The sequence below is a fragment of the Colobus angolensis genome, unplaced genomic scaffold, assembly GCF_000951035.1.
Source record: "Colobus angolensis palliatus isolate OR3802 unplaced genomic scaffold, Cang.pa_1.0 Scaffold295, whole genome shotgun sequence".
NCBI lineage: Eukaryota > Metazoa > Chordata > Mammalia > Primates > Cercopithecidae > Colobus > Colobus angolensis.
In genome coordinates this window covers 1431528-1443878 of record NW_012116210.1, presented here as the reverse complement: position 1 = coordinate 1443878, position 12351 = coordinate 1431528, and the positions used below count along the sequence as shown (strand labels likewise).

The window sequence follows — 12351 nt, the reverse complement described above, 5'->3', positions numbered from 1 at the left end:
CAGTGGAAGGAGCATGATTTCAGGGGTTTGGAGCCTGGGTTCTAATCCTGTCTGGCTGACTCTGTGTGATTATAGACAAATCACTTCTCCTCATGGGCCTCAGTTTCTCCACGTGTATAATGAGTCAGGTGAACCAGAGACCTAAGGTTCCTTCTAGCTCGAATAGTCTATGAATCTATTCTGACTTTGTACACGTGTCGATTTTCTAGGAATTTGGGACCCGGAGGCTTGGGAGCCAGTGTTGGGACCTGTGTCTACACTGAGAAGCCTACGAGGCTTTTAGTAGGGCAAGTAGATGGTCCCAAAGAAAGGACAGGAAGGCGACAGTCTCACCCTTTGCCATGAGGATGCACTGCACCCCTTTCTGAACTGGAATTTAGTGCCTCTGAAATGTAGCTGGAGTTGTTCATTTCATCCATTCACACATCTTTAAATCTAATGACATGTCCACTCTATTGGAAAATCCATCTGCCCACCTCCATGCCTATTAAAAGGGGCGAGAGAGTGACAGAAGGCTCACCTTTCAGTACCACTTTTTCCAAAATATTCATGAAGTTCTTTTGGGCGATGCCACTCAGGGATGTGAGCTGTGACTTTGCTATCAGCTCCAACAGCTGAGGATAAAAATAGAAGTTGCTAGGCTTAGAATACAGAGATATTTTTCTCCTCTAATCTTTACTTTTGAGTCCCATGACACGTGGATACAGACTGACAGGGAGAGATAAATGGCAGGCAGGGCCACAATGCAATAAAAAGCAGATGCTCAGAGTGAAAGATAAATGGGGTAATTCAAAACCCAGGATTGGGCTGAGTATTTAATTGCTTTTCTTCTTTTAAATATAAAGAATTTTGGCTTCAGCCAGGGCTAATTCATTCTACTTGTCCTACTTCAGCAAGTGAAGCTGACGTATCCTGAAGGAAACAAAATCTCCCATGACCTGTGAATGGCTGAGTTCTGCAGAATCACCTCCCCAGGGGAATTCTTCTGCCCCCGCTTGAACTTCTTCCTTATTGGCACTGACTGCTCACAAGGCACCTAAAGCCCATGTTCAGCAGCCATGTGCACTTTCCATGGAAGTGGAGAGTCTTATCCTGATACCTCCTGCTTCTGCAGTGTTCAATAAACATGTCTATTAATTAGACTCTTTCATCGCACTTAAATTTCTGTAGAAAGATGCCAATCACAGGAAGAGAGAGAAATGCAGGGATGTATTTTATATGATGTCACTGTGGCTAAAAACTTGGATCATTATAGCTCTTGGCCTTAGAATCAAGTCTTGATTTGACCATGTATTAGCTCCGTGATGATGGGCAAGTTACTACATTTCTTGGTGCCCCACCCAGTCTGTTCACCTATACTAGTAATACTTAGAGTCTTTAATACAAGGTTGAGTATTTAATACCTTTAATACAAGGTAGAGTCAATAATACAAGGTTGTTTTGAGTGATAATAGGAGAATGCACATAAAGCCCTCAGCAAGTGCCTGGCACTAATTTGGTGCTAAACAGAGTGTTTTTTTTTTTTTTTTGAGATGGAGTCTTGCTTTGTTGCCCAGGCTGGAGTGAAATGGTGCAATCTCAGCTTACTGCAACCTCCACCTCCCGGGTTCAAGGGATTCTCTTGCCTCAGCCTCCGGAGTGGCTGGAATTACAGAAGCCCGCCACCATGCCTAGCTAATTTTCTTTTTTTTTTTTTTTGTATTTTTAGTGGAGACAGGGTTTTGCTATGTTGGACAGGCTGCTCTCAAACTCCTGACCTCAGGTGATCCAACCGCCTTGGCCTCCCCAAATGCTGGGATTACAGGCATGAGCCACCAAGCCCAGCCAGTTTGTTTGTTGAAAAAGTATGTCCCATTCCTACCACCCCATAATCGCCAGACAAAAATAAATGAAGATAATAACTGAGGTTAGTGCATACTTAGTCCAGTCTTTTTTTCCTTCTATAGCAAAATTCTTTACCGATGTGGCAAGATTAAAAAACAAATACAGACAGGGTGCAGTGGCTCATGCCTGTAATCCCAGCACTTTGGGAGGCTAAAGTAGGTGAATCACTTGAGGTCAGGAGTTCAGGACCAGCCTGGCTAACATGGTGAAACCCCATCTCTACTAAAAATACAAAAAATTAGCTGGGCATGCTGGCACATGCCTGTACTCCTAGCTACTCAGGGGGCTGAGGCAGGAGAATTGCTTGAAGCCAGGAGGCAGAGGTTGCAGTGAGCCGAGATTGTGCCATTGCACTCCCACCTGGGCAACAGAGCAAGCAAGGCTCCATCTTAAAAAATAAAAAAATAAAAAATAAAAAACAAAGATCGTATTGTTGAAAAATGAAACTTTAGACCGGAAGGAATTTTAAGAGACCATCTAGTTCAATCCACTTAACAGATGAGCAAAGTGAGGCCCAAGAGACCCACCTTATGAGCCACTCCACAACCAGTGAGGACTCAGCAGAGTCCTTCTCAACACAGGAAAATAAAAGAACACACTTCATGCATTCAAAGGGTTAACAAACAAAAGAGGTTGATATAAAGTGAAAGTAATTAACTTCATGAGAACCCACCAGGCCCCCAGAGAAAACTATTAGGCTGGTGCAAAAGTAATTGGGGTAATAAGTAGCCTGAGACTCAGTAGACTAGACATAGAGAACCGAGACCCCTCCTTTACATTGAAGCTAGAATCTTCGCTGTTAGGAAACTCTCGAAGAGAATTTCATCTCCTGGCTAGGTTTCGGCCCGACTTCATTTCAGGTCAATAAACACTGAGCATGACACTGTGGTGGGCGCTGGAATCAAGGCCAAGGGAAGAAGCAAAATGAAATTTGAAAGATTGGGTTGCAGAGGAGAATGGAAACTTTTGGATCAACAGCCTAGGCAATTCAGAGCACCTCTGCTTCCACGGCATTTGTGTAAAATTTTTGTCCCTCTGGAGTCCTTTAGGAGCCTGTTAAACCACACACAGACTTTTAATTTCCTGAATGTAATTTTACTTCACATATAAAAAAACCCACCCCAATCCAAACTCCTTTTCCTCCCTGCTTCTGTATCTTTTCCATATGCAGGGAGAGATGAGGCCAGCTGACTGGAGGAGGAGGTAGTTTGGTACAATCAGTACTGGTGATCTAGTCTGAAGTCAGGAGCTCACCGAGTGTCTGCTCAAAGAGGCAGGACATCAAAACACCAGTAGAGACCATGGCCACGGGCGGTGACCACACTGAATTCTGTGGTTTAGCTTTGCCACCAACCAGCATGTGACAGTCAAGAGAGGAGTGAAAATGGCACAAACGGACTGACTAAACCTTTCATGTATCTCCCTGACCAACAGCAAGATTTAGAAGCCCAAGATGATGGTCTAATAATACCCTGATCCTCACATGACCAGCATGAAGCAGATGAAAGGAAACAAAAGCCTTGGGTCAGCTCTTGAAGGGCAATCGGCTGTGCACTGTGACTCATCACTGGGTAGGAGGTGGGGCAAGGGGTTGGGAGGAAGGCAGCCAGAGCACTGCCTGAAATCCATCCAAAACCCAGATTCCATGTGACTACCATCTCATGAGGGTGTCAGTTTTAATCTTGTCAAAATATGCACCAATCACAAGGACAAGTAAACTCTCAACACCATGACTGTGCATTGGAGGAGAAACGAACTGCCTTTTGGTCTGATTATCTTCTCTGACTAAGGAGAAGGAGGAATATAGCAGCAAAAACTTGTCAACTGACAGCATAATGACATGTTAACCATTCTGGGCTTCATCCTATCTCAAGGGAAAGTCCCTCCCGACCTTTTTTTAACTGTCAGAAAGTTGTGGAGTCAGGAGAAAGAACCCTGGAATAGGAGAAGACCTGGATTCTCTAGCTGGGTGACCTTTGTAACTGTCATTCATTTAGCAAGTATTTTCTGAGTGTCCACCCTGTGCTAGCATCATGGTAGGTGACAGGGACATGACGATGAAGACACATGATCCCTAGACTCATGGAGTTTGCTCTCCAGCCTACAGTGTAAGTCATTTAATCCCTCTGAACTCCTGATTCTTCATTTCTAAAATGGAAATAAAAAGACTACTTACTTCACAGGATTGCTATGAGACTTAAGTGAGATAAATATGTACAATTCCACAGTAAATACCAAACCTACGGCATTTTTATTATAAGGTATTCTTTCTTTCCTTTTTAAACTCCAGTCTTTTGGTGAAGTTTAAAGTTGACATCAGGGGTTGGCAAACTTTTTCCGTAAAGTGCTAAACAGTAGGTGTTTTAAGGTTTGTGGGCCACGTGGTCTCCGAAGCAACTCCTCCACCCTGAAGCTATAGCACAGAAATGGCTATAGACAATGTGTCAATGAGTGGGCATGGGTGTGTTCCAATAAAGCTTTATTTACAAATCAGGTGGAGGGCCAGATTTGGCACCTGGGCTATATCATAGAGTTTCTGGTATATATCATAGAGTTTAAGAGTGAGGGCTCCAGAGGCAAACTGTCTGCCTCAGTTTTCCCACCTGCAAAATATGCACAGTAATAGTACCTACTTCAAAGTTGCAGTGAAGATTAAATGTGTTCACATAGCATTCATAACTGTGCTTGGTACAAAGAATATACTCGATAAATTATTATCATTAGCTTTTACCATAATACAGAGCATTACCAAGTAAAATTATTGCCAGTCAGGAAATACTGAGTTAACAGGGCAAATACAACCCATTTAAAGACCTTCGGAATTGCTTCAATTGTACCTGTTGTCAAACAAATGCATATTTGTATTTCAATTGTACCTGTTGTCAAACAAATGCATAAATGCTTTCACACTGTAATATTCCTTTCTATCATTTTACTATGTTGGTGATACATTTAATAGCACCCTATCTGTTGATAAAAGTTAATGCTGATACATTTTATGACTTGCATGGTTTTTCTACCATGGAGTCTTATTTTGCTAACAATAACAATAGGGTGCTTACTATGTGTCAGCAACTGCGCTAAGCACTACACATGTGTAATCTTGTTTATCTTTAACAACAACCCAATGAGGTAGGTTCTCCATTTAACCAATGAGGATATTGAGGCTCAGAGAAGCACTCACCTAAAGCCATACTAGCAGTAGCAAATAGTGGAGACAGGACTTGAGCCCAGATATGTCTAAGAGAGAACACATTTTTTTTTTTTTTTTTTTTTTTATTATACTTTAAGTTCTAGGGTACATGTGCATAACGTGCAGGTTTGTTACATATGTATACTTGTGCAATGTTGGTGTGCTGCACCCATCAACTCGTCAGCACCCATCAATTCATCATTTATATCAGGTATAACTCCCCAATGCAATCCCTCCCCCCCCCCCTCCTCCCCATGATAAGCCCCAGTGTGTGATGTTCCCCTTCCCGAGTCCAAGTGATCTCATTGTTCAGTTCCCACCTATGAGTGAGAACATGCGGTGTTTGGTTTTCTCTTCTTGAAAAATATGGAACGCTTCACGAATTTGCGTGTCATCCTTGCGCAGGGGCCATGCTAATCTTCTCTGTATCGTTCCAATTTTAGTATATGTGCTGCCGAAGCGAGCACCATTTTCTTTTTTTTTATTGAGACAGCCTCACTCTGTCACCTAGGCTGGAGTGCAGTGGCACAGTCATGGCTCACTGCAGCCTTGACCTCTGAGGCTCAAGTTATCTTCCCACCTCAGCCTCCCAAGTAGCTGGGACCACAGGGGCACACCACTATGCCTAGCTAAGTTTTTTATTTCTATTTGTAGAGACAGGGTCTTCCTATGTTACCCAGGCTGGCCTTGAACTTGTGGGATCAAGTGATCCTCCTGTTTCAGCCTCGCAAAGTGCTGGGATTGCAGGCATGAGCCACTGTGCCTGGCAGAACATATAGTCTGACAGTTTTAGGACTTCAGTTTGTCAAGGCCAATCAATCTGCATGGAGGGCCAAATTTTACTTCAAAAATGGGAGTAATACCATTTATTGTTGTGTTCTGGGGAAACAGAGTCTAGAAATTTTATATAATATTATGCTGTGACTGGTAATCAACTTTTAATATTAAGGGCGCTATAATGCCCAGAAAGTGCTAACAGCACATTTAGGATGAGGCAACTGCTTTAGGTAAACCACAGGGTCTATTTCCGCATCAGCATCACTCTATAGGCCCAGAGCTACTAGGTAGTGATGTATGGAACTAGTAGTGAAGAGAGCAGAATTTACCGACTTTTAAATTATTTTTTTATTTTTGAGACACAGTCTCGCTGTGTTGCCCAGGCTGGAGCGTAATGGTGTGATCTCAGCCCACTGCAACTTCCACCTCCCGGGTTCAAATGATTCTCCTGCCTCAGCCTTCTGAGTAGCTGGGATTACAGGTGCTCGCCACCACACCTGGATACTTTTTATATTTTTAGTAGAGATTGAGTTTTGCCATGTTGGCCAGGCTGGTCCTGAACTCCTGACCTCAGGTGATCCACCTACCTTGGCCTCCCACAGTGTTGGGACTACCTGCGTGAGCCATCGCGCACAGCCCAAATTTATCGATTTGATTTGTGTTAAGAGAGCTGTGTGCCTAGGAAAGTAGGTTTGTATCTAGCAATCTGTGTACCAAGATGACTTAGCCAATTGGATTCTTCGCCCCTAGCCACAAGAGAAAGAGAGAACAGAGGAAAATGTCTTGTTTGGAAGTGGCTGCTTGTTTTTGACTGGGCAAATTTTAGCCCAGGTGCCAGTAATTTGTGGCTATGTTTAAAAAGAGGCAGGGGGAGGGAAGGGGAAGGAGGAGGAGGCTTCTCGGTTCCTCTGGAATTCCATGGTGTCATTATCGTGTGGGCACTCTGAGCATCCGGCATGATCTGCAGTGACGAGCTGTGCAGTACCAGGAATGGCTCTGAGCTACTGGAGGGAGGGATGGTGGTCACCGCATGCTGAAACCACATCCTGCCCTTCAGCTTTGGCTCATGCTAGTTCTGGAGGCAACGAACAGGAGACAAATCTAGTTGCAAGCAATATCGTCTAGCAAATCTCAGAGCGGATATGAACCAGGGTTTGAAGTGGTGTGTGCAAGATGAATGGGCAAAAGAGAGGTTTCCCTCTTATCTCACTACACTCGTGTCAAGAGCAGGCTTCTTACATCTTCTTCCCTACAGTTCATTTTAGCATAGCATTCATAGTTTTAAAAATCCATCAGTTCACATTACTTCTTTGCTTAAAATCCTCAAATGGCTTCTCCTTGCACTTAGGAAAAAACTCAAGCTCCTTACCATGACTGGCAAGGTTCTCCCTGATCTGGTTTCTACTCCTTTTCCAGCCTAGTTTTGCACAATTTCATTCTGCTCTGGCTACACAGGTTATTTGTCTCTTGAATAGGTCAAGCTTATTCTCACCTCTGGGCTTTGCCTCTGCCACATCTTTACATGCTCGGCTCCATCCCATCCCTCAGGTCTCAGTTCAAATGTGGCCTGCCCCGGGCTCAGAGGACCCCTTCCTGGCCATCTTATGTGAAAGCCTCCCTGTTGCCATCTTCACCTTACTATGGTTTCATTGTTCTTCATCGTTCCATTTATGCACATCTGAATTGGTCTTGCTCACTTACTTGCTGATGGGCTAATTAGGATGGAACCCTCAAGACAGCAAGTGTTGTCCTGTTTCCCACTCTACCCCCAGCCTAGTACATGGTAAGCACTCAACAAATAGTGTTTTTTTATAAACATACATTTGTCTTTTTGAATCAAAGAGTGTTGTAGCTGGAAGGGACCCAGGAAACAGTTTACCCAAATTTCCTCATGCTACAGGTGAGGCGGCTCATGATGGCCAAATGACATATCAAGGTCAATGGTGGATCATCTGGCTGGTCAGGCTGATATCTGTATGGGGACTGGTTCAGACTGATGCCCCAGGAGTGGCATGGGCCTAGGAGTAAATTACTTATAATGCAAACGTATCTCAAACGCTTTCCAGAAGGGTAAGCAGCCTGAGATCTGGAGGGACAGTAAACACTTGGGCTTTCAGAAGCATCAACAAAAATAGCAGCTTCTTCTACCTGTTAGTTTAAAAGGACAAAACCACAAGGCTCTTGCCTAAGTATACTCTATCATTCTCTTTTTTTTTTTTTTTGAGACGGAGTCTCGCTCTGTCGCCTGGGCTGGAGTGCAGTGGCCGGATCTCAGCCCACTGCAAGCTCTGCCTCCCGGGTTCACGCCATTCTCCTGCCTCAGCCTCCGGAGTAGCTGGGACTACAGGTGCCTGCCACCTCACCCGGCTAGTTTTTTGTATTTTTTTTTTAAGTAGAGACGGGGTTTCACCGTGTTAGCCAGGATGGTCTCGATCTCCTGACCTCATGATCCGCCCGTCTCGGCCTCCCAAAGTGCTGGGATTACAGGCTTGAGCCACCGTGCCGGGCCTACTCTATCATTCTCATACAGAATCGTTAAGAATAAGAACACAATTTATCCCCAAATTCCTTATCTTGTATATAAGTGGGGTGCTACAGTATGAAGTATATGTCTGATTGGAAAATCTGCCAGAGTTATCAAAGGCAGAAACGAGGCCCAGCCTCAAGCAGCCTTGCCATGCCTCACATGCTCAATACCCAAGTTGGGTGGCCATCTATAGGAAGGTGGCGTCTTCTATAATAAACCTTCAGTTAGACTAGGCAGTGCCTCTCCCTGCTCTGAGTGCTGGGTACTTCCAAGACCCTTATTTACTCAGTGAATAACACAGATAAAAAACCTGGAAAGTTTTGTTCTGACTTTGAGCTTGAACACTGACAGGTTGAAAGAGAAAAAAATTTCAGCGACATTAATAATCTGCAGGCATGTCAAGATTGGATAAATATTATTTGCAAGTGAAACAGGTCTCTTTTAACAGAGGGAGTTAAAATAATAAGGAGAGCCAAGTTTACATGCATTAATTGTATTCTCAGCAGAGAGAGACTTGCCTCTCCATCTTTCACCCATCCCAGTTACTTTTCTTTCTTTCTTTTTTTTTTTTTTTTGAGACGGAGTCTCACTCTGCTGCCCAGGCTGGAGTGCAGTGGTGTGAACTGGCTCACTGCAACCTCCCCCTTTCAGGTTCAAATAAGTCTCCTGCCTCAGCCTTCTGAGTAGCTGGGACTACAGGTACCTGCCACCATGTCCGGCTGATTTTTGTATTTTTAATAGAGATGGCGTTTCACCATGTTGGCTAGGCTGGTCTCAAACTCCTCACCTCAAGTGATCCACCTGCTTCATTCTCCCAAAGTGTCAGGATTATAGGTGTGAGCCACCGCACCTGGCCCTGGTTACTTTTGAATTGACAATGGCAGTTGATTCCCCATTGCATCCATCTGAGCAGTGACATTTGGCTTGGTGATCTTCCTTAAACTGAGCTCCCATGTATTCCAGCAACCCCCACCTCTGCCCTACAGTTCTATAGGCTGAATGTCACATTGCTATTGGCCCCGACCCAAAATCATTCCCCTTCATGTTCGTTCCTTCCCATTTCTAGGTTCTGCTTACATAGCTTGTCTCTGCAAAGCCTTCCACTTGCCTTTCCATCTGGCCAAATCCTAGCCATCCCTCAAGGAAGGAGAATTTCAGGTTCTACCTCTTTCAAGAAGCCATCTCCAAGGCTCCCAGACTGTGCTAATTCAATTTGCCACTTGAATAGTTATACTTTGTCCCCCCCAGAGTGGCCAAGAAGCACCTGACAAGCAGGGGCCAGGTCTGACATGATTCTCAAGTGGCTATGGCAACACTAGGTGTTTGGGCCCAATGTAGAAATACCTGTTCAGGGATTCAAAAGCATTCATTTGAAGCAATTTGCTGCATATGGAGACCTAGCAGGAGGATGCTGTCAATTCCCACTTCTTGCCATCGGAGACCTCTTCCTTTACTGGACTCATGAGGCCTTCAGATTCTGGGTCCCAGATACTTAGAGCACAGTGTAAATGCTCTCAGGAGCATCCCTCCTTGGATGAGAAAAGGTCTGTGGGACTGGCACTGAAAACCCAGCTCACCCGCACAATTTGGCACATCCCAAGGTATGATAAGCCCCCGACAGGGCCAAGATGCTTAGGGAGAATTTTAATAGAAAACATTGGCCGGGTACGGTGGCTCACGCCTGTAATCCCAGCACTTTTGGAGGCTGAGACAGGTGGATCGCAAGGTTAAGAGATAGAGACCATCCTGGCCAACATGGTGAAACCCTGTCTCTACTAAAAATACAAAAATTAGCCCGGTGTGGTGGCAGGCATCTGTAATCCCAGCTACTCAGGAGGCTGAAGCCTGAGAATCGCTTGAACCCGGGAGGCAGAGGTGGCAGTGAGCCGAGATCACGCCACTGCACTCCAGCCTGGTGAGAGAGCAAGACTCTGTCTCAAAACAAAACAAAACAAAAACAAAGAGAAAACAAACAAACAAAAAAACAAACAAAAAAAAGAAAAAGAAAACACTGCTGGGATGCTAGTGCTATAGGTTTAGATCCTGAGTCATCAAGAAAAAAAAATTATACAAAATGGGCACACTTTCGATCCAGCAGTCTCTGAAGTAGTACTGGAAAGAAAATCAGGTAGAAAACTAATAAAACAGAAATCTCAGTATTTTATATGATCCTTAATCTCTGATTTTGTGTATTTTCTAATGCCCACAATAAGGTCCCTAAAGTTGATGATGACAGTAACAGCAACAACTACTACACTCCCTGAATGTTACCACATCCCAGGCGTGGTTCTACAGCATTTACCAGGTTGAAATTCAATTTCATTCTCACAGCAACACTGCAGGGTAGACATCATTACTGGCATCTTTTAGAGGTGTATGAGTGCTAAGTGAATTTATGAATATGCATAAATTGAGAGTGCATGCTTAAATTATTTTATACTATTAGGAGTCTATGCTCTAGTCTCTTAATCTTCCCCCATTTCCACGGGAGCCCTAATTTCCGTGGGTACCCTCCTACTTCTGCAAATACCCTACTACACCTAGGGTGGTATGGGCATCTCCCACTTCTTCAGGTGGCCTCCTTTTTCTGCACAGCCCCCTCTAATGCTGTGGCCATGTCCCCGTGTCTGTGAGCCTTCTCCACTTCTGCGGGCACCTAGACACCGCAGGATCTGCCTGCCTGAATGCTAACAAAAATGACTAACAAGGCCAGAAATTCCAGGAGATACAGATTTCCTCCCGTGAAATCACTAGCAGTTTAACCAGCAGTCACTGAAGGACCCACCCTGTACCCTCAACCTCCGCCTTTCGGGTTCAAATGATTCTCCTGCCTCAGCCTTCTGAGTAGCTGGGACTAAGTGAACGCCCCCAGTACCAAGATGTGGTAGAGGCAGATAGGCTTGGAAGTTTCAGAAGGGTGGGATCACAATCTTTTCTGTGCATCATTTCTTTTCTTTTTTCTTGTTTTGAGAGAGAGTCTCCCTCTGTTACCCAGGCTGGAGTGCGGTGGCAAGATCTTGGCTCCTGGGTTCAAGTGATTCTCATGCCTCAGCCTTCAGAGTAGCTGTGATGACAGCAGTGTGCCATCAGCCCAGCTAATTTTTGTATTTTTAGTAGAGATGGAGTTTCACCATGTTGGCCAGGCTGGTCTCGAACTCCTGACCTCAGGTGATCTGCCTGCCGTGGCCTCCCAGAGTGCTGGGATTACAGGTGTGAGCCACCACGCCTGGCTCTGTGCATCCTTTTCAAACGGGCTCGTGATTCTGCTCTTTTGCCTTTATTGCTGCTGCAGTTGTTGGCCTTTCCTTCATCCCAGATAGCACCAGTTTAAAGCCCAGGTGGCCGAGGCCACCCTCCATCAGAGGAAGGCCTCTGCATGTACAGCCTCAAGTGAATCCAAGGTCACTGTGGCAGAGGAACCTGTGTGAAGGGGCCAGGATGCTGATGCACATCAAGGCCCACCAGGGGCTTGGCAACAGCATGCCCTTAATTTAAGGCATTGGGTTTAAATTTGAGTCATTGTGCCATATTCCAGCCTTTTGTTTGCCAAACCGCCCGTCAACTTAAACTAAAACATGTTTTTGGAAAATGCTTTCGGGGTGGTAGGAATGCAGTAACTTGCTGGAAACATTCAACTGTACTTAGGGTGGTAATGCAGAAAAAAATAGGAATGTGCATCGGTTTAGGTTGTGATGCTCTGCTGCAGAGGGACAAAGAAACTGGGGTTGCAAGCTTTTATTTGTCCTCCTTGATCCACTAGCATGTATGGGTCAGTTTACTCCAGTGAGAAAATTGGTACTCAAGTTCTCCCTGACCTTCCTGGGCTGTTAATGGCAGCTACAGTTACTGTAGAGTTGGGCTCATTCTCATCCCGTAGAGAGAGCTAGGAGTAGGGAGCCGCGGTGGCTCAGGCCGGTTGCCCTGGCACTCGGGGAGGCGAGGCCACACGTTCGAGGCCAACCTGGTCAAC

The 12351-nt window shown here is 45.0% G+C and overlaps 1 protein-coding gene across 2 annotated transcripts in view; it reads right to left on the bottom strand.

Annotated features, from left to right (window-relative positions):
- FBXO32 (F-box protein 32) overlaps positions 1-12351 on the bottom strand; it is a 44517-nt gene that overhangs the window by 16086 nt on the left and 16080 nt on the right. Inside the window, exon 5 of one of the 2 annotated variants that reach the window (XM_011949277.1) lies at positions 521-614. The exons of the other annotated variant lie outside the window; for it this stretch is intronic. Within the exon in view, the coding sequence (XP_011804667.1) occupies positions 521-614 (94 nt within the window). The remainder of the gene's footprint in view (positions 1-520; positions 615-12351) is intronic. 2 annotated transcript variants of the gene reach the window in all.